Source organism: Petromyzon marinus, chromosome 56 (assembly GCF_048934315.1).
Source record: "Petromyzon marinus isolate PM22_M1 ecotype Great Lakes invasive population chromosome 56, UKy_Petmar_22M1.pri1.0, whole genome shotgun sequence".
In the NCBI taxonomy this organism is placed as follows: domain Eukaryota; kingdom Metazoa; phylum Chordata; class Hyperoartia; order Petromyzontiformes; family Petromyzontidae; genus Petromyzon; species Petromyzon marinus.
Genome location: NC_133722.1, coordinates 9994038 through 10013899, shown reverse-complemented (window position 1 = coordinate 10013899; position 19862 = coordinate 9994038). Strand labels below are relative to the sequence as shown.

The window sequence follows — 19862 nt, the reverse complement described above, 5'->3', positions numbered from 1 at the left end:
GGACCGCCCTGGTGCCAGGGAGATGGGCCCACCGCTTGATCCGCCACACAGTGGCACTACAAAGACGGAGAGCACGAGCGGAGACGAATGGCGAATCGTGCAGTGCACACCTACGGGCTATCTGCTGCCCCATGCATCGTGACGAAGACGACGACGATGATGATGATGACGAGAGGATGGCTCCTGAGCAGACTGCTGCTGGCGCTCTCATCGTGCGCAAATCATCCGATCGCATCTCAATGCGCCAGAGCCGCCTTAGCTTCAAGACGCTTTGGGGCCGTCCATAAATGACGTCACGCGATTTTGGAGGATTTTTTACCCCCCCCCCCCACCTTCGTCACACGGCGTCACAAAAAGTAAACCCCCCCCTCAAATATGACGTCACAAAGCTCTGCCCCCCCCAAAAAAAATATATAAAACATGCTTCAAATCGCTTTAAACTATTGTCATTGTAGTGCGTATTTAATGTGGCGCTGCAATCTGATGTTGTAGGAGAAAACATTTATTAAAAAGTACCCTAACGTCTACAAACTAAGTTGCCTCTGTGGTAGTAGTTACATTGGAGAAACCAAACGACATGTCTCGGACCGCATTCGTGAACACAAAGCAGACCTAAAACACGGCAGGACCAACACCTCGGCCGTGGCAGATCATTGTTATAATTCAGTAGGCTCACATGACATTGACTTCTCCAAGACAGAGGTTATTTGCAAGCCATCTGGCTACCATGAGAGATACGTTCATGAGGCTATCCACATATACATACACAGAGACAATTTCAACCGAGAAGATGGATTCTGGCTTAGCAATCATTGGAAAGATTTGATCAACTATTTCGGGTCTTAATTGATTGTTCACGCTTACGGTGGCTTTCAGACCGCATCCATTATTTTCGTCTCCCCCCTCCTCTTTTCCGAACATAGATGGACTCGTCCATCTGAACAAACTGTCAAATCGCTATCCGTGGTGCTAACGTTAAAAAAACCGCCACTTTTTTCAAATTTTCTTGCTGTGGTTTTCACACCTGATGTTGCAGTCGAAACGTCGTGAGAATTTTATTGTTATATATTTGTATTATTTATTGTTTCCCTTCTACGTGGCTTTACCGAAAGAACCAAGAATATATAAGTAGAACGTATTGTCTATATTTAAAGTTGCGCATTTTGATGTGACGTCACATTTCTCAAACACCCCCCCCCCCCCTTATCGTCACACATCGTCACAAATGTCTGACCCCCCCCCCCCCCCAGGTGCGTGACGTCATTTATGGACTGCCCCTTTTGCGGTCGAGCCGGTGATGACACGAAACGGAGCGAGGTGGCAGTCGACACGCGCGTGCGAGAAGATTTCGAGGAACGAGTGGCAGCGGCTGTAGGAGGGGGGTGCTGAGGGGTCACGGGAGGGGTGTGGGGGAGGGACGGGGAGAGAATGGGCTGTTGAGAAGAGGAGGCGTGGATTTGACAGAGGGAGGGAATGAGGTTCAGGAGGGAGACTGCTTCGGGGAAGTTTATTTCAATTCCAAAAAAAAATGTGCGGCTTTTAAAATGAAATGCGGATTCGGCGACGTTTCGGCCCACGATCTTTCTTCACAGCACATGGACGCACCCAGTGACCTCCCATAATCACTCCCCACGGATGGGTGACGTCACAAGTATATACAACGATGACATCACGGAACTCACACTGTCGGAGCCATAAATACGTCATGCAAAGACGTTCAAGGGAAGTTTTTCATTTTGTCTTGTAATAATGACGTCATGTGTGTGTGTAAAGAACGGAAACCGTACACTCCGTCATTGTTATAAATATTATAAACTAGGTGTTGATTCGGGGACGACTTCGGCCAGGAAAGTCACGAAAAAAATTGCACACAAACTACGCATTCACGCAAGCACCCGATGCTCCGTTTTGAAGCTTTAAAATGAAGCATCTTTGAATTGTATTATGTTTTGACTTAGATAATTGTATTTCTTCGTGAAAATTTTATATCATTTTACATCTGGAAGACTTCATCGAAAAGGACATTTCGTGTGAATTTTCTCTCGTCGTTAAGTAGATGGCCTTGCTGGGGTGATGGGGTTCGTTTCGATGCGGACTTGTTAGACTGATGGCCTTAATCTAAGTTGTCTTGTGGTTGTTGTTGTTGTTGTTTGACTTGCATCCCACTGGGATTTTTACACACAGCGTTGGTGTGCGGTGCTATTTCAGGAATATTTTGATGCTTTTTTTCCTGGATTTTTCTGTTTGCACAGTCACACACGTAGTCACTTTAAGATGTTTTCGTGTTCGTGTTTTTGTTTGTTGCGGTTGCACCCGATTCAAGAGCCGAATGGCTCACAGGGCTATACCAAAATAAATGAAACTATGAACTAACTATGAACTATGGTTGGGATTGCGGGATCGAGATCAGGCGACATCGAGATGCAGATCGATACCAACGTAATCGAACGTCTCTCCCTGAGCCTCCGTCGTTCATATGCAGGGGGCACGTGCAGGTTTGCAGCGCCCCCTGCATGAAGACGACGCAAAGTGCAGCGTTCATCACAGAAAAAGTTGTGAATTATATATATAAAAAATATATATTGTGGTTTTGATTAAACGTCACGAGCCTTCATATAAAATGGCGACGTTACGTAAGCCGATGTTATGCCATACCCTGATGACGTCATTATTTAAATCAAATTGCTAATGTAATTATGTGAGGTCACCGGTGTATATGTAAAACAAAGACGTCTTGTAATATGTTTGGCTTTACGCCCTGGTCCTGGTGACGTCATTATTGTATATACGAAACTGTACTCATAGCTGTGACGTCATAACTATGTCACTGAAATTGACGTTTGACCCCGATCTTTCCCATGATTGCATTATTGTTGTAAATACTGTTACAAATTGTGTCCAGTTAATGAACGCGTTAAACGATGACGTCATGGAATATTTTACAAACCCACCCTCTCCCCATGATGACGTCATTAGTACACCTTCCGTTAGTGGGACGAGAACGGAGACCTCACGGGATCAGCAATCGGGCTGCAAGGCAACCTCGCCGTGACGTCACGGCGAAGAAGTAAACATGCCGGAGACGTCACGGAAAAAAAAGACTGAACGCGCAGTGACGTCACGGCAAAGAGCGAACACGCCGTGACGTCACTGCGCGTTCAGTCCTTTTTTTTCCGTGACGTCTTCGGCGTTTAAATTTTTATTTAAAGCTTTCGTGACTGCAGGGATTAATATTCTTGGTTCTTTCGGTAAAGTCACGTAGAAGGGAAACAATAAAATAATTGTTGTTTTATATTTGTATTATTTTATTGTTTCCCTTCTACGTGACTTTATATTTGTATTATTTTATTGTTCCCTTCTACGTGACTTTACCGAAAGAACCAAGAATACGTCTTCGGCGTGTTTACTTCTTCGCCGCCGTGACGTCGAGGCGTGTTTACTTCGAGGTGACGTCACGACGTATTTGCCATCGCGTGACGTAGGCACTGTTTATCCTCGGACTCTGGGGAGGAGGAAGCAGCGAGCGAAGGCTCCAGAGGACGACGACGACGACGAGGAGACGACGAGGAGACGACGACGAGGTGGAGGAGAAGAGGAGAGACAACGTGAGGAAGGAGCAGCGATGGAGGGGACCGTGCGCTTGGACGTGCACGTCGGGGCTCGCGGGACGGCCCTGACCGTGGGCCTGGGTTGCCCGTGGAGAGACGTGCGCGCCATGGTGAGTGAGGAGACGACGATGGGGGTGGGGGGTGGTGAGGAGGAGGGGAGAGACCAGGGCTGATGGTGATGGTGGTGAGGAGGAGGGGAGAGATGAGGAGTGATGGTGAGGAGGAGGGGAGAGACCAGGGCTGATGGTGATGGTGGTGAGGAGGAGGGGAGAGATGAGGAGTGATGGTGAGGAGGAGGGAAGAGATGATGAGGAGTGATGGTGAGGAGGAGGGGAGAGACCAGGGCTGATGATGATGGTGGTGAGGAGGTGAGAGATGATGAGTGATGGTGAGGTGAGAGATGATGAGGAGTGATGGTGAGGAAGTGAGAGATGATGAGGAGTGATGGTGAGGAGGTGAGAGATGATGATGAGTGATGATGATGTGGAGGAGAGAGATGCTGACGGGGCGAGTTTCTGACCACGCGATCCCTGGCCGCGGCTTCACGACGTCCGGTGAGAGACGATCCCGAGCCCCCCACTTTGTTCGCCCCCCCCCCCTTCGCGCACGCCGAGCCGCGCGGTGAAGTATGGTCAAAGCGTGACGACAACAACAACGACAACAATGACAACAACAATGACAACAATGACAACAACAATGACAACAATGACAACGACAATGACGGTGGCGAGCCCCCGGGTTCGATTCCCGCAGACGTCGCAGATGTCAGAGCCAGGCCTGGGCCTAACCTCCCCTCCCCTACCCGCCTGTAACAACCCGCAGAGGACCCGCGTGGTGAAGTATGGTCAAACAACACGCACAGCAGTAGTGGGATCCTTGTTCGCGGTTTGTTTCAGGGTCCATCCCCTCTCTCTCTCTCCCTCCTGCGATGGCCGAATCGCCCTTAAACGGGCACCCGGATCGGGCGTGCGAGCCGAAACGTCGACACTGGGAAGACAAAGGCAGCCGTGGTGGGGTATTTGCCGCTTAACTGCGACGCCGCTCGCTACACCCGCCCGCCTTGCACCGAGTGTGGGGGGCACGGGTGGGGGGCACGGGTGGGGGGCACGGGTTGTTGATGGAGGTGGCGAGACGGACCTTTAGTGTGTTTTGGGGCTTCACTGTTGACGGTCATCTGGGGGGGGGGGGGTGGTCAGTCACCCCCATTGCGCCTGGGGGTGAGTTCACAGCTCGCGAGGTGCACCTAGCCTGGCACGAGAGCACCGAGCCTGTAACGGGCGCCTAGCCTGGCACGAGCACCTAGCCTGGCACGAGCACCTAGCTTGGCACGAGAGCACCTAGCCTGGCACGAGCACATAGCCTGGCACGAGCACCTAGCCTGGCACGAGAGCACCTAGCCTGGCACGAGAGCACCTAGCCTGGCACGAGAGCACCTAGCCTGGCACGAGCACCTAGCCTGGCACGAGAGCACCTAGCCTGGCACGAGCGCCGCGTGCGCCCTCTCCGCAGCGCGGCGCCCCACTTGGTGGTGGTTGTGTCGGCCATGGAGGAGGGTGGAGCGGGGGGGGGGAGCTGTGACGCAGTCGCCGCCACCACCGCCGCCGGGGTTGAATTCTCTCGGGAACTGCGCGTGATGACGTCGACTTGTTGTCGTCGGTGGCTAGGAGATGTTAACCACCTCGCCTGGTGTGCAGGAGGTCGTGGGTTCAATCCCGACCCCTGCTGCTGTATATTTGGAGTCTGCGTGTCTCTCTCATCATCACGGTGGCTAGGAGATGTTAACTACCTCGCCTGGTGTGCAGGAGGTCGTGGGTTCGATCTCGACCCTGACGCCTGCTGTATATTTGGAGTCTGCGTGTCTCTCTCTCATCATCATCACGGTGGCTAGGAGATGTTAACCACGTCGCCTGGTGTGCAGGAGGTCGTGGGTTCGATCCCGACCCCTGCTGCTGTATAGGTGGAGTCTGCGTGTCTCTCATCATCACGGTGGCTAGGAAATGTTAACCACCTCGCCTGGTGTGCAGGAGGTCGTGGGTTCGATCCCAACCCTGACGCCTGCTGTATATTTGGAGTTTGCGTGTCTCTCTCATCATCATCATGGTGGCTAGGAGATGTTAACTACCTCGCCTGGTATACAGGAGGTCGTGGGTTCGATCCCGACCCTGACGCCTACTGTATATTTGGAGTTTGCGTGTCTCTCATCATCATCATCACGGTGGCTAGGAGATGTTAACTACCTCGCCTGGTGTGCAGGAGGTCGTGGGTTCGATCCCGACCCCTGCTGCTGTATAGTTGGAGTCTTCATGTCTCTCATCACGGTGGCTAGGAGATGTTAACTACCTCGCCTGGTATACAGGAGGTCGTAGGTTCGATCCCGACCCTGACGCCTGCTGCTGTATATTTGGAGTTTGCGGTGTCTCTCTCTCCCCGTGGTCGCGTGGATTTTTCTCCGGGTCCGCCGGTTTTTTTCCCCACGTGTTTAGTATATGTGGCCCCGATACATTTCCACACGATAATGATGGTGATGAGCTACCGTTTGTGATAGCCAGGTCAGGGAAGGTTTAGCGTTGCTATGGGACGTTTTTGGCAATATTAAGGCGATGAAAAAGAATAGGCTTTACCCTTTCTTGCCAATAAGAGGTGTTAAGATGATATAGCTGACACAAGCCGAGCTGTTAATACTTTGATATTTGCATTGCCTTAGCAAGTGCCCACCCCCTCGTGAGCCGTTGCCGGCCTTCAAAGGTGCTACACGCGAACAGCACTTGCCCCAAACAGTTTGTTAAGGCTACACGGGGGATCTTTGGCTTTGTACCCGGCGACCCGGGTTCGGTTTCCGTTCACGGCCAACACCAGTGACGATTATCTGAACCGGTCCTGGGCCTCCCCTAGGTCCACTCAGCCTCAAGTGAGTACCTAGTGCGGTGTGCAAACATTGCCACCGGGGAAGACAAAGGCGGTCAGGCGTGGTGCTGACCACCCACCCCTTCGTGCGCCGTGCCGGCCTTAATAGGTGCTCGCTAACAGCACTTGCGCCAACAGTCTGTAAAGGCTACACGGGGGATCTTTGTCTTTGTTGCCGTGTCAACAGAAAGTTCTCGAGCAGGGGCTGAGGTTTACAAGCAATAGGCGCGGTTCGTCCACTAGGGGCGTTGGATGAGCAGTCCCACCGAAACAGCTAGAGATGATAAATTATTTTTTTCATTCAAAAATACTTTTCTATAAATAGTATTTGTCGTGTTAAGTTTGTATATAAATATAATGAATTCTTTAAACGTGAATTGCCTAATGAAGATAACATTTTGAGTTCGTATTAGAAAGGGCTGCTTTCTTTTGAGGCCAATTTCTTTTGAGGAAAGCTGTCTATGGTGTGGACCAATCAGTTTCAAGGACAATGCATAAATTATCAGAGTCTTAACCACAATACTTGCATTCTGACTGCAAGTATTGTGGTTAATGTAAACATGGTTCCTTGCAAAAGATTTCAGTTTGTCGCCAAAAAAAGGGGAAAAATCCTATTATTATATTTTGGTATTGACAAAGGAGGCCTCATGATGTAGAACACCATATTTTCAGAGGTCTCTCGCAACAGCCCCACCTCGTTGGAATGCCACGGGCCGCCACTGGTTACAACGCAGACGCTCGCCACGAAAATATTTCAACTTTATTTTTCATGGTTATCACAAGCGTGAAATGTCTTTATAAATGGCTTGTGTGGCCTCTGGTGTGGGCTTCCCCTTGGTTGACTGCGGTTCACTTGGGCGCGGGGGTCTCGTGTGGCTCTACGAGCTGGCACGCCACTTCGGTATAAATGCGTCACTGTAAGTGCGTCTGTGCTGTGTGTTGACGTTTGGTGTTCTGAATTCCTGCATTTTGCCCCTAGGGCTGCGTTTAGTTACCCTTTCCAGAAATGCAAACGTGCTGTTCACCGAGGCTGCCACGTGGTTGGTTCCACAAAGTCTTGTATATGGGGTGCCCACGGTGGCTAGGAGATGTTAACTACCTCGCCTGGTATACAGGAGGTCGTTGGTTCGATCCCGACCCTGACACTTGCTGTATATTTGGAGTTTGCGTCTCTCTCTTGTCTGGAATTATCTCCAGGTCTTCTGGTTTTTCCCCCCTCTACATTTAGAATCAACATCACGCGTTGTAGAATATTTTGCTGCCGCTATAAATTTCCACGTGATGATAAGCCACTTCGTTCAGCTATCATTTGTGGCGAGGTCGCCTCTGAAAAATAGAGCTATAGCTCAGTGGGCCTTGCCTGGTAAAATAAAATAAATACTCTAGTACCTATTATAACTCTTAACTCTTTCTCACTCAACTGCTAGATGGAAGAAGGCCCTTCCCGATGCAGTGTTAGTCATTGAGGAGGTGGGGGTTGTTTTACCATGCTTCACCACGCTGGTCAGTGCCGGTTGGAGGGAGAGGGAGGGGTGAACACAGGACCGGTTCAGATATCACTCGCCACCGATGTTAGTCCAGAATATTTATTTTAACAGAATCAGAACGTGTATATTTAGACTGCAGGAGCAATTCGTTGAGCTGTGAAGCTCTTTTTCACAGATGTCCAGTCGAGGGCATGGGGTCACAAAGTTACAACAACAAACAATACAAAAACACGAATGGAGTGCACAGTACGTGAAAGGTAAATAAATCACGCAAAAACTTACCGGGTAAATCCCGCTGAGCTATTAGGTTCGTTGTCAGATGCAACCTGATCAGAAATCATAGCTCAACAAAGTAGCTTATCACGTGGAAATGTATCGCAGTCAAATAAGCTAAAGACTCTTAAAAGCGTAATGTCAATTCTGAATGCGAAGGGGAAAAACCGGAATACTCGGAGGAAAAAAAATCCACGTGACCACGGGGAGAGAGAGAGACACGCAAACTCCAAATATACAGCAGCAGGCGTCAGGGTCGGGATGGAACCCACGACATCCTGTGTACCAGGCGAGGTAGTCTACATCTCCTAGCCACCGTGGTGATGATGAGAGAGAGAGAGACACGCAAACTCCAAATATACAGCAGCAGGCGTTGGGGTCGGGATCGAAGCAACGACCTCGTGCATACCAGGCCCCAGGTAGTTAACATCCCCTACCCACCGTGACTAAGTGGTTACAACTTTAAGCTTATGGCAAATTTGGATGTGGTTAGGGGGAGGTGTCCCCTCGGTCTGTCGCCGCAGCTGGTTTTTTTGTTTCTGCAGATCCTCGCGTCTTTCGGACTGGCGAGCGCGCACTACACTTACCTGGACGAGGACAACGAGGAGGTACGTGCACGGGGACCCCCAGGCTGCCAGGCCTACGCCGCCCTGCACCGCCGGTGTTGCCAACCTTGGGTTGGTTTCAACGGAAACGTGTCCGGTCCGGCTTTTTTAGCGGCCGGTATATTTGACGATTCGTAATCTAGTTGTTTCCCGACGGGTTAGGACAAGCGGATTCCCAACCTTGTGGTCCCCTCGCGGACTGCCAGGGGTCCGCGAGGTCCCCACAGAGGTGGGGAAATCCTATGAGCTACAAAGCTCTTTTTTTCACCGACGACCCGTAGCGGTACGGGAGTCAGAACGTTACAACAACAAACAATGCGAAAACACGATAGGAGTGCAAAGTCTAAGAAAGGTAACCAAATCACTTTTTTTTTTAATACGCAAATAAAACTAAACGATTGTTTTTTTTTTAATCTTACCAGGTAAAACCCACCGAGCCGTTAACTCGCAGCCAAATTTCAAACAACTGCTCCTGCTAGCGTGTGGTGGTGGCGGCCCGCAAGATGTTTGGAGGTTGTAAAGGGGCCCGCTCACTCGAAAACGTTGGGAACCCGCCGGGTTAGGCCACGTACTGATCGAGCCAAATGTGTGTCTTTGAGACCATCCGACGCAGACAGAGAGATTAAAATGTCCACGTGTACGAGCGTTACTCATTCACTCGGCTCGCTCGCCGGTTTTAGCGGAAGACAGCGGCCCCCGCAGCCAAACCAAACAAGTAAGCTACGCAACGCTCCGCTCAAACAGCGAGTTCGCCCTGCGGCTGAGCCGCATTCGGCGGGGACGCGTGCCCAGTCCCCGTGCCGCTTCGCCGTCTTTTAATAGACATGGCAAATCACCCAGCGGTTATGTTGACAACGCTTGCAAGGAGGACTCTGGAGCGACGCCTGCGAGCCGATTGAGACTCGTTTGGTAAACTTTCCTCTTTTTAAGAGTTTGCAGCACTACCCGATTGCCAGGCGCCCTCTGTTCTAGACTCGGAGGACGGCCTGCGGTGGGGTTTGGAGACTAAAATAGGCAAACAGCGGGCCTCTGAAGGTGACTCCACGCATTTATAGATGGACACGTCAGTATTTTTTTGTATGGCGTTACTCGACGTTAAGGGCCCAAAACCCTCTCTTGCAGCAAATAAATATTTAAGGGTCCGATGATTTCAGCCTCGTAAATCACAGAGTGCAAAACCCAGACGTGGGCGGTCGTGCGTGCACAGGGATAGAGACGCGAACACACACACAGTGATAAAGACACACACGGGGATAGACACGCACACACGGTGATAAAGACACACGGGGATAGAAATGCACACATACACAGTGATAAAGACACACACGGTGATAAAGTAAAATATTAAACTTTATTTAACCACATAAGGCCCACTGAGCTGTGTAGCTCTTTCAGAAGGAACCTGACCATCAATTATAGCTCAACAAAGTGGCTCATCATCATCGTGTGGAAATTTATAGCAGCCAAGTACTGTAAACGCGTGACGTTGATTCTAAATGTGGAGGGAAAAACCGGAAGACCCGAAGGAAAATCGTGGGGAGAACATGCAAACTCCAAATATACAGGCATCGTCGGGGATGGGATTGAACCGACGACCTGTATACCAGGCGAGGTTGTTAACATCTCGCTACCGTGGCGCCACCGGATAAAGACACACAAACACACACACACGGATAAAGACACACACACAAACACACACACACGGATAAAGACACACAAACACACACACACACGGATAAAGACACACACACGGATAAAGACACACAAACACACACATGGATAAATACACAAACACACACACAGATAAAGACACACAAACACACACACGGATAAAGACACACAAACACACACACGGATAAAGACACACAAACACACACAAACACACAAACGGATAAAGACGCACAAACACACACACGGATAAAGACGCACACACACACGGATAAAGACACACAAACACACACACGGATAAAGACACACAAACACACACAAGGATAAAGACGCACAAACACACACACGGATAAAGACGCACACACACACGGATAAAGACACACAAACACACACACGGATAAAGACACACAAACACACACAAGGATAAAGACGCACAAACACACACACGGATAAAGACGCACACACACACGGATAAAGACACACAAACACACACACGGATAAAGACGCACACACACGGATAAAGACACACACACACGGATAAAAACGCACACACACACACGGATAAAGACGCACGCACACACGGATAAAGACGCACACACGGGTAAAGACGCACACACACACACGGATAAAAACGCACACACACACACGGATAAAGACGCACGCACACACGGATAAAGACGCACACACGGGTAAAGACGCACACACACACAAACACGGATAGAGACGCACACACACGGGTAAAGACGCACACACTCACACGGGTAAAGACGCACACACTCACACGGGTAAAGACGCACACGCACGTGTAAAGACGCACACACACGGATAGAGACACACACACACGGGTAAAGACGCACACACACGTGTAAAGATGCACACACACGGATAGAGACACACACGGATAAAGACGCACGCACACACACGCAGGTTGGGGGAGCAGTGGGGTTGAACCAAGAATATTCCAAAGTCCCATGCCGTGTCAGGTGATGCTGCGTCTCATTTTCTCTCTCCACAGGTGTCCATCGACACTGAAGGTAGGGCGGAGCAACAAAGCATACACCCTGCACAACACAAATAAAGACAAAGATCCCCCGTGTAGCCTCGGGCTTCCGGAGGGAAAGTGTCTTTGGCGAGCACCTGTCAGGGGCCGGCACGGCACACGTGGCCACTACCGCGCCCGGCCTGCTTTGTCTCCCCCCCCCCCCCAGTGCCGACGTGTACACGTGGCACACGGGTGTTTAATCACAATCTGAGTCTTTATGTGGACAGCAGGCGGTGCAATCTGATGAGCTGCGAAGCTCTTTGTTTTTCGCAGAGGTCTCTCTAGCGTGGGCACGGGGGAGGGGGGGGGTTTACAACAGCGAGCGATACACAAACTTAACAACGGCAGTGCAAATTAGAGAAAAGGAGTAAGCAGGTCACTAAATACAAAAATAATTATCAATAATAATAATAGGGTTTCTCCCCTTTTTTCTGACAACAAAACTGAAACCTATTTTACAAGGATTCATGTCTGCATTACCCACAATACTTGCAGTCAAAATGCAAACAAAAAACACACTCTGGTCTAGCCTTTTGACGTCATCTGGTCTAGCACCAATTGAGACTAGGCTCTAAAGAAAGCTGTCTCTGGTGTGGACCAATCAGTTTCAAGGACAATGCATATATTATCAGAGCATGCTTTTTAGTTGCATTTTGACTGCAAGTATTGTGGTTAATGCAGACATGAATCCTTGTAACAAAAAAAGGTTTCAGTTTTGTTGCCAGAAAAAATGGGGAAAACCCGATTATTATATTTTGGTACTGGCAAAGGAGGTCCAATGATGTAATTATCAATTGCTCCCTCATTTAAATCTAATTCATAGAGCGTTGTCGGGGCAGCAAAAATAACAACAAGAGTCCCAGACCACAACGAGTTAGCACGACAACGGCGGTAGTTAGTCCCTCAGTAAGACGGCGCGTGGACATTTAAGGCCGAGTTGACCTAGGGGGGAGGCACACAGGACCAACGTTACCTCTTGTGCGGGGGAATCGGATTTGCGTCGTTTGATTTGTAGCGCGGTGCGCCCAACCACTGCGCTGGACGCACGCACGCACAGTCCAGGGCGAGGGCGAGCGTCTCAATGTTTTTCCTGCTCCGATGCCGGCCGTCTCCGGATTTATTTTATTAGAAAGCCACTTTGAGAGCTATACACCTGTAAATCTCGATTGGAAAAAAACTCATTTCTATCCACCCCCCCCCCCACACCTCCGATGAGCACGGTTGGCTACGTACGGCGCGAAGGACGTTGCACAGAAGACGCCCACCCCGGCCTGTGTTTAAAAATAACCTTGTACAAAATCTGGTTGCCGTGAGGCTTGGTCGGGGCTTGATGACGACATTAAGACTTTGACCTTTATTCGCTCCAAATGGGGGCAAAGCAAAACACACACACACACACTGATTGTGCACCGCTGTCGGCCACAACCTCCCAGTGCCGAAACAATTTCCTGCAAAAAGTGGCTCGGTTGGAATCGTCGTACAGTAGTGGCGGCGGCAGCAACACCGCTCACCCCCACCCACCCCGTTACCAAGAGAAGCAGGCAGGACCCTGCTGTAGAAGCGTCTTTGAGACTCGGCGACGCTTTCCCAGGCAAAACAAAATTGAAAGATAAAATCGACCGCGGCGCGAGCGACAACAGGGACACTGCCCGACCGCGCGGCTGTGTCGCCGCCGTGCCGGGCGCGGCCACCGTCGCGTTGAGTGTGAGTGTGGTGAGTGTGTGTGTGTGAGAGCGGTGAGTGTGAGCGCGGTGAGTGTGAGCGCGGTGATTGTGTGTGTGTGAGCGCGGTGAGCGTGTGAGTGTGAGCACGGTGAGTGTGAGCGCGGTGAGTGTGTGTGTGTGAGCGCGGTGAGCGTGTGAGTGTGAGCACGGTGAGTGTGAGCGCGGTGAGTGTGAGCGCGGTGAGTGTGTGTGAGCGCGGTGAGTGTGAGCGTGAGCATGAGCGTGTGAGTGTGAGCACGGTGAGTGTGAGCGCGTGAGCATGATGCAAGGGTTGCGTCATGAAGTGCCTTGACTCGGTGTTGTGTTTTCGCAGAGGAATACGGCGAAGCGCTAAAGGTGATATGCGCGTGACTCAGACATCACCTGACACGCTCGCTCACACGCACATACCTGTTACACGCACACGCCCGCTTACCCACGCACATCTGCACTTGCGCACACTCGTGTATACATGCTCGTGCGCGCAATGTGTTCTTACCCGCCCCAATTGGACGTTTGTGAAAAAGAGCTTTACGGCTCATTGGATTCCTCCGGTGTAAATAAATATTCTGATTCTGCTCACGCTCACAGAATGCCCGCACACGCTCGCACGCTCGCGCGCTAACACAGTGTACAACACCAGACATGCACACGCAGATAAAAAATGAGGTCTCCCATAAAGCTACCTTTAGTCTCCCTGGGGCCGATGTTTACACACCGCACCAGGTACGCAAAGAAGGCTCAGTCGACCTATGGAAGGCCCTGGCCTGGATCTGAACTCACGAATGATGCCGGCCCTGAGCCGGTAACCGAACTCGGGTTGGCGGGTTTGTAGCACAGTACCCTAACTACTGTGCCACTGCTCCCCCTGCCATCCCACCCACCCTCGCACGCGCACGTACACATGTACACACGGACACACACATGCACGCGCGCATACCTGGCTGGGCGTGACTGCGAGCCGATGGAAGTTAACCCCCCCCCCCCTCCCCGAGGGTGGTGGAGGGAGGAGCGCTGTCGTCCCCAACTTAACAATATCGTGCCGTGTTTAGCCCTTGCGTAACATTGCTGGCAGCGGCAATGCTGCGTTATTGTTCACCGTAGTCAGGGGAGTCAAAACAACGCAAAGACCGTGTTGTGGTTATAATAAATACCAACGGGGATAATTGTTTGGATGGGAGCCAAGAGCTGGCCTACAGGCCAAATTGTCCTGAATTCACCCGATGGGTTTAACCTGCAGCCTCTGGATTGCGTGGAGCTCACAAATCTGTTAAAGATCTGGCCACGGTGCAATCGGTGAGCTCCTCCGGCAGGCGACGCTGCGTTGGCTGGGTCATGTAGCCCGCATGCCCAGCCACTGCTTGCCCAGACTGCTTCTGTTTGGTTGTATATATGGGGCTAAACGGGTACGGGCTAGAGAAGGGGTGGACTGATGCGGTACAGGAGGATGTGGATCGGCCTCTATGGAGGAGGCTTGTAAAAGATGCTACTGGGCAGTTGGAGGCAATTGCCCTCCAACAAAATCGGAGGGCAGAGGAGTGATGCTCACAATAACGAGGAGAGTGCCAGATGACTTAAACATAGCAAGTTGGCACAGGTGGTGCATCTGCCAGCCATCCTAGTCAGCCCATGGCACCTGGGTCTATCCCGGGACCTGCCAGCGAGCATTCGGCACTTCACGCGGGCTTAAAGTGTGCCTGGCGTGGCACAAGCGCTGTGGTGACTTCACCAGCACATAGTGGCAAATGGTGGTTGTTGTATCTGCACGTGCCTGTGTGCTTGCATATGCACGTTCGTGTTTGTTTATACAAAGGCGGCCGGTCGTGGTACTGGCCACCCACCCCCTCATGTGCCGTGCCGGCCTTCTTAGGGTGCTCACCAACAGCACTTTCTCCTACAGTCTGTTCAGTCTATATGGGTGATCTTTCTTTGTATGTATACAGGTGGCATGTGCTCATGGCTATGTGCTGCACATTACCATCCACAACGAGGAATCAAGTTCCGGGACGGACGACTCTGGCAGCAACGTCAGCAGCAGCAGCAGCACAGTAACTACAAGTGTGCAGGAGCCTGCAACCGTCTTTATATCGCAGCAGCAGCAGCAGCAACATTATGATGAACACCGCCACCGCCACCACCACCACCACCACCACGAAAAGCACCACCACCACCAACCTCATCACCACCACCATCACCACAAGCATCACCAGCAGCACCTTGAGCAGCACCTTGAGCAGCACCTTGAGCAGCAGCTTGAGCAGCAGCTTCAGCAGCACCTTCAGCAGCACCAGCAGCAGATTCAGCAGCACCAGCAGCAGATTCAGCAGCATCAGCAGCAGGTGCTGCAGTTCCAGCACCAGGTTCAACAGCAGCAGCATGCGGTGGTGCAGCACGTTCAGGAGCAGCAGCAGCAGCAGGTGCTGCAGTTCCAGCACCAGGTTCAACAGCAGCAGCATGCGGTGGTGCAGCAAGTCCAGGAGCAGCAGCAGAAGAATCAGGTTTGTTAAGATTTGTACCCCGCTCAGGGAACCCGGCACGTCTTGTCACGCCAAATTAAAGTCGCGGGCAGCGGTGATTTAACTTGGCTTGCTCTTCGCCGTCCGCTCGACCTGTTTTCTGGCGGTCACTCGCCAGACCCGAGCAGCGTTTGCCGCCGTTGTACAGAGGCACACGAGGCGAGCGGGCGAAGGGCCCCGTTCTTCTGTGCACGACCCTTTTTGTAACCTTCGACCTCGGTTCAGCAAGACTCCGCCTTCGTGCGTCGGCACCGGCCCTGCCATGCAGACGGCCGCGCCGCTCACCGCGCCGCGTATCGACGTTTTTAAAACGATGGGTTGGAGGAAGGGGGGGGGGGCGGGGGAAGGTCGCCCGTTGCGCCGCGTGGATTTTTGTTGGAAGGGATTCGCAAGACGCGCCGCGGCTTTTGTTCTTGGGAGGTTTTGATTTGGCCGTACGCAAGCCGGTGGGCGGCCGTGCCTGGCGCCGGATGCGGTTGCGTGTTTGCAAATGCTCCGTTTTGCTCTCTGATTTGAGTGCCAGCATTTGGGGGAAGGTCAGCCCACACCCGATTATCAACGGGGTGAATGAATGTCTGATAAGCACTGTAACTTTATACGGAAGCTTCGCTCGTATCCTGATCGTCGTTACGAGATTCGTTTATGTCCCGCACACCCCTCTTATGGGTGGACTGCCGAACGGAGCTAACATACGATTGCCTTAAACTTTCGTTGGAGAGCTATCAAATACCATTTTTTTTATCTGCCATAAATAAATATCCGGGGTCAAGGTGTTCACGCGCTAAGTAGACTCCGATCAGGCTTTGCGCCTGCTGCATATTTGGAGTTTGCGTGTCTCTTCTCTCCCCGTGGTTAGATGTTAACTACCTCGCCAGGTATGCAGGAGGTCGTGGGTTAAATCCCGACCCTGGTGCCTGCTGCTCTACATTTGGAGTTTGCGTGTCTCTCTCCCCGTGGTCACGGTCCTTTGGCTTTCCCCCCCCACTTTAAGAATCAACCTCACGCATTTTAAAGTATTCGGCTGCTACATAATTCCACGTGAGAAGTCAATTTCATTGAGCTGTCATTTGTGGCCAGGTCGCTTCTGATTTGAAAACAAAAGGGTCATAGCTCAGTGGGCCTTACCTTGGTAAAATAAAAAAAAGGTAGTCAACAGTAATAATGAAAAAGTCAGACCGGAGTTGAAAAGTGCCGCTGTAAGTAGGCGACGAGACGGCTCCGCGTGCGGCTGGTGGTGGTGGTGGTGTGCGGATCTCATTTGGCCTTCTCATACCGTGGGCGCTGCCCGTGAAGGTGGAAGAGACTCCACTGGTGACCCAGCGCCCGGACGTTGATGGCGGCAGCAGCGGCAGCAGCAGCGGCAGCAGCGATGATCCTGGTGACGTCGACGGTGATGGTGCCGCCACCGCTGGTGGTGGCGATGGTTTCCCCGTACCGCCCGGCACACCGCCTCCGTGGTTCCAGGAATACATGGAGAAGGTGAGGGCAGCCTCGACGCGGCAAACCAGAGCCTGGGTTCGATATTCGACTTGGGCGCCTTTCTGCGTGGAGTTTGTATGATCTCCCCCTGTTCTACACAGTGAGTGGAGTTTGTATGATGTCCCCCTGTTCTACACAGTGAGTGGAGTTTGTATGATCTCCCCCTGTTCTAGTGAGTGAGTGGAGTGTGTATGATGTCCCCCTGTTCTACACAGTGTGAGTGAGTGGAGTGTGTATGATGTCCCCCTGTTCTACACAGTGAGTGTAGTTTGTATGATCTCCCCATATTCTACACAGTGAGTGGAGTGTGTATGATGTCCCCCTGTTCTACACAGTGAGTGGAGTGTGTATGATCTCCCCCTGTTCTACACAGTGAGTGGAGTGTGTATGATGTCCCCCTGTTCTACACAGTGAGTGTAGTTTGTATGATCTCCCCATGTTCTACACAGTGAGTGGAGTGTGTATGATGTCCCCCTGTTCTACACAGTGAGTGGAGTGTGTATGATCTCCCCCTGTTCTACACAGTGAGTGGAGTGTGTATGATGTCTCCCTGTTCTACACAGTGAGTGGAGTGTGTATGATGTCCCCCTGTTCTACACAGTGAGTGGAGTGTGTATGATCTCCCCCTGTTCTACACAGTGAGTGAGTGGAGTGTGTATGATCTCCCCATGTTCTACACAGTGAGTGGAGTTTGTATGATGTCCCCCTGTTCTACACAGTGAGTGGAGTTTGTATGATCTCCCCCTGTTCTAGTGAGTGAGTGGAGTGTGTATGATGTCCCCCTGTTCTACAGTGTGAGTGAGTGGAGTGTGTATGATGTCCCCCTGTTCTACACAGTGAGTGTAGTTTGTATGATCTCCCCATATTCTACACAGTGAGTGGAGTGTGTATGATGTCCCCCTGTTCTACACAGTGAGTGGAGTGTGTATGATCTCCCCCTGTTCTACACAGTGAGTGGAGTGTGTATGATGTCCCCCTGTTCTACACAGTGAGTGTAGTTTGTATGATCTCCCCATGTTCTACACAGTGAGTGGAGTGTGTATGATGTCCCCCTGTTCTACACAGTGAGTGGAGTGTGTATGATCTCCCCCTGTTCTACACAGTGAGTGGAGTGTGTATGATGTCTCCCTGTTCTACACAGTGAGTGGAGTGTGTATGATGTCTCCCTGTTCTACACAGTGAGTGGAGTGTGTATGATGTCCCCCTGTTCTACACAGTGAGTGGAGTGTGTATGATCTCTCCCTGTTCTACACAGTGAGTGAAGTTTGTATGATCTCTCCCTGTTCTACACAGTGAGTAGAGTTTGTATGATCTCCCCCTGTTCTACACAGTGAGTAGAGTTTGTATGATCTCTACCTGTTCTACACAGTGAGTAGAGTTTGTATGATCTCCCCCTGTTCTACACAGTGAGTGGAGTTTGTATGATGTCCCCCTGTTCTACACAGTGAGTGGAGTTTGTATGATCTCCCCCTGTTCTACACAGTGAGTAGAGTTTGTATGATCTCTCCCTGTTCTACACAGAGTGAGTGGAGTGTGTATGATCTCCCCCTGTTCTACACAGTGAGTGGAGTTTGTATGATCTCCCCCTGTTCTACACAGTGAGTAGAGTTTGTATGATCTCTCCCTGTTCTACACAGAGTGAGTGGAGTGTGTATGATCTCCCCCTGTTCTACACAGTGAGTGGAGTGTGTATGATCTCCCCCTGTTCTACACAGTGAGTAAAGTTTGTATGATCTCCCCCTGTTCTACACAGTGAGTAGAGTTTGTATGATCTCCCCCTGTTCTACACAGTGAGTAGAGTTTGTATGATCTCCCCCTGTTCTACACAGTGAGTAGAGTTTGTATGATCTCCCCCTGTTCTACACAGTGAGTAGAGTTTGTATGATCTCCCCCTGTTCTACACAGTGAGTAGAGTTTGTATGATCTCCCCCTGTTCTACACAGAGTGAGTGGAGTGTGGATGATCTCCCCCTGTTCTACACAGTGAGTGGAGTGTGTATGATCTCCCCCTGTTCTACACAGAGTGTGGAGTGTGTATGATCTCCCCCTGTTCTACACAGAGTGTGGAGTGTGTATGATCTCCCCCTGTTCTACACAGTGAGTGGAGTGTGTATGATCTCCCCCTGTTCTACACAGTGTGAGTGGAGTGTGTATGATCTCCCCCTGTTCTACACAGTGTGAGTGGAGCGTGTATGATCTCTCCCTGTTCTACACAGAGTGAGTGGAGTGTGTATGATCTCCCCCTGTTCTACACAGTGTGAGTGGAGTGTGTATGATCTCCCCCTGTTCTACACAGTGTGAGTGGAGTGTGTATGATCTCTCCCTGTTCTACAGAGTGAGTGAGTGGAGTTTGTATGATCTCCCCCTGTTCTACACAGTGTGAGTGAGTGGATTGTGTATGATCCCCCCCCCCCCCTGTTCTACACAGATTGAGTGGAGTGTGTATGATCTCCCCCTGTTCTGCACAGAGTGAGTGGAGTGTGTATGATCTCCCTCTGTTCTACAGTGAGTGGAGTGTGTATGATCTCCCCCTGTTCTACAGAGTGAGTGAGTGGAGTTTGTATGATCTCCCCCTGTT

The 19862-nt window shown here is 51.1% G+C and overlaps 1 protein-coding gene across 3 annotated transcripts in view; it reads left to right on the top strand.

Moving 5' to 3' along the window:
- The first annotated feature begins 3359 nt into the window (after positions 1-3359).
- Positions 3360-19862, top strand: part of NBR1 (NBR1 autophagy cargo receptor) — a 28999-nt gene continuing 12496 nt past the window's right edge. The window contains exons 1-6 of one of the 3 annotated variants that reach the window (XM_076052558.1): positions 3360-3718; positions 8818-8880; positions 11561-11579; positions 13625-13647; positions 15234-15788; positions 17100-17285. In XM_076052558.1, coding sequence (XP_075908673.1) covers positions 3623-3718; positions 8818-8880; positions 11561-11579; positions 13625-13647; positions 15234-15788; positions 17100-17285 — 942 coding nt within the window. In that variant the 5' untranslated portion in view covers positions 3360-3622. The remainder of the gene's footprint in view (positions 3719-8817; positions 8881-11560; positions 11580-13624; positions 13648-15233; positions 15789-17099; positions 17286-19862) is intronic. The other 2 variants (XM_076052556.1, XM_076052557.1) reach the window with 2 other exon arrangements.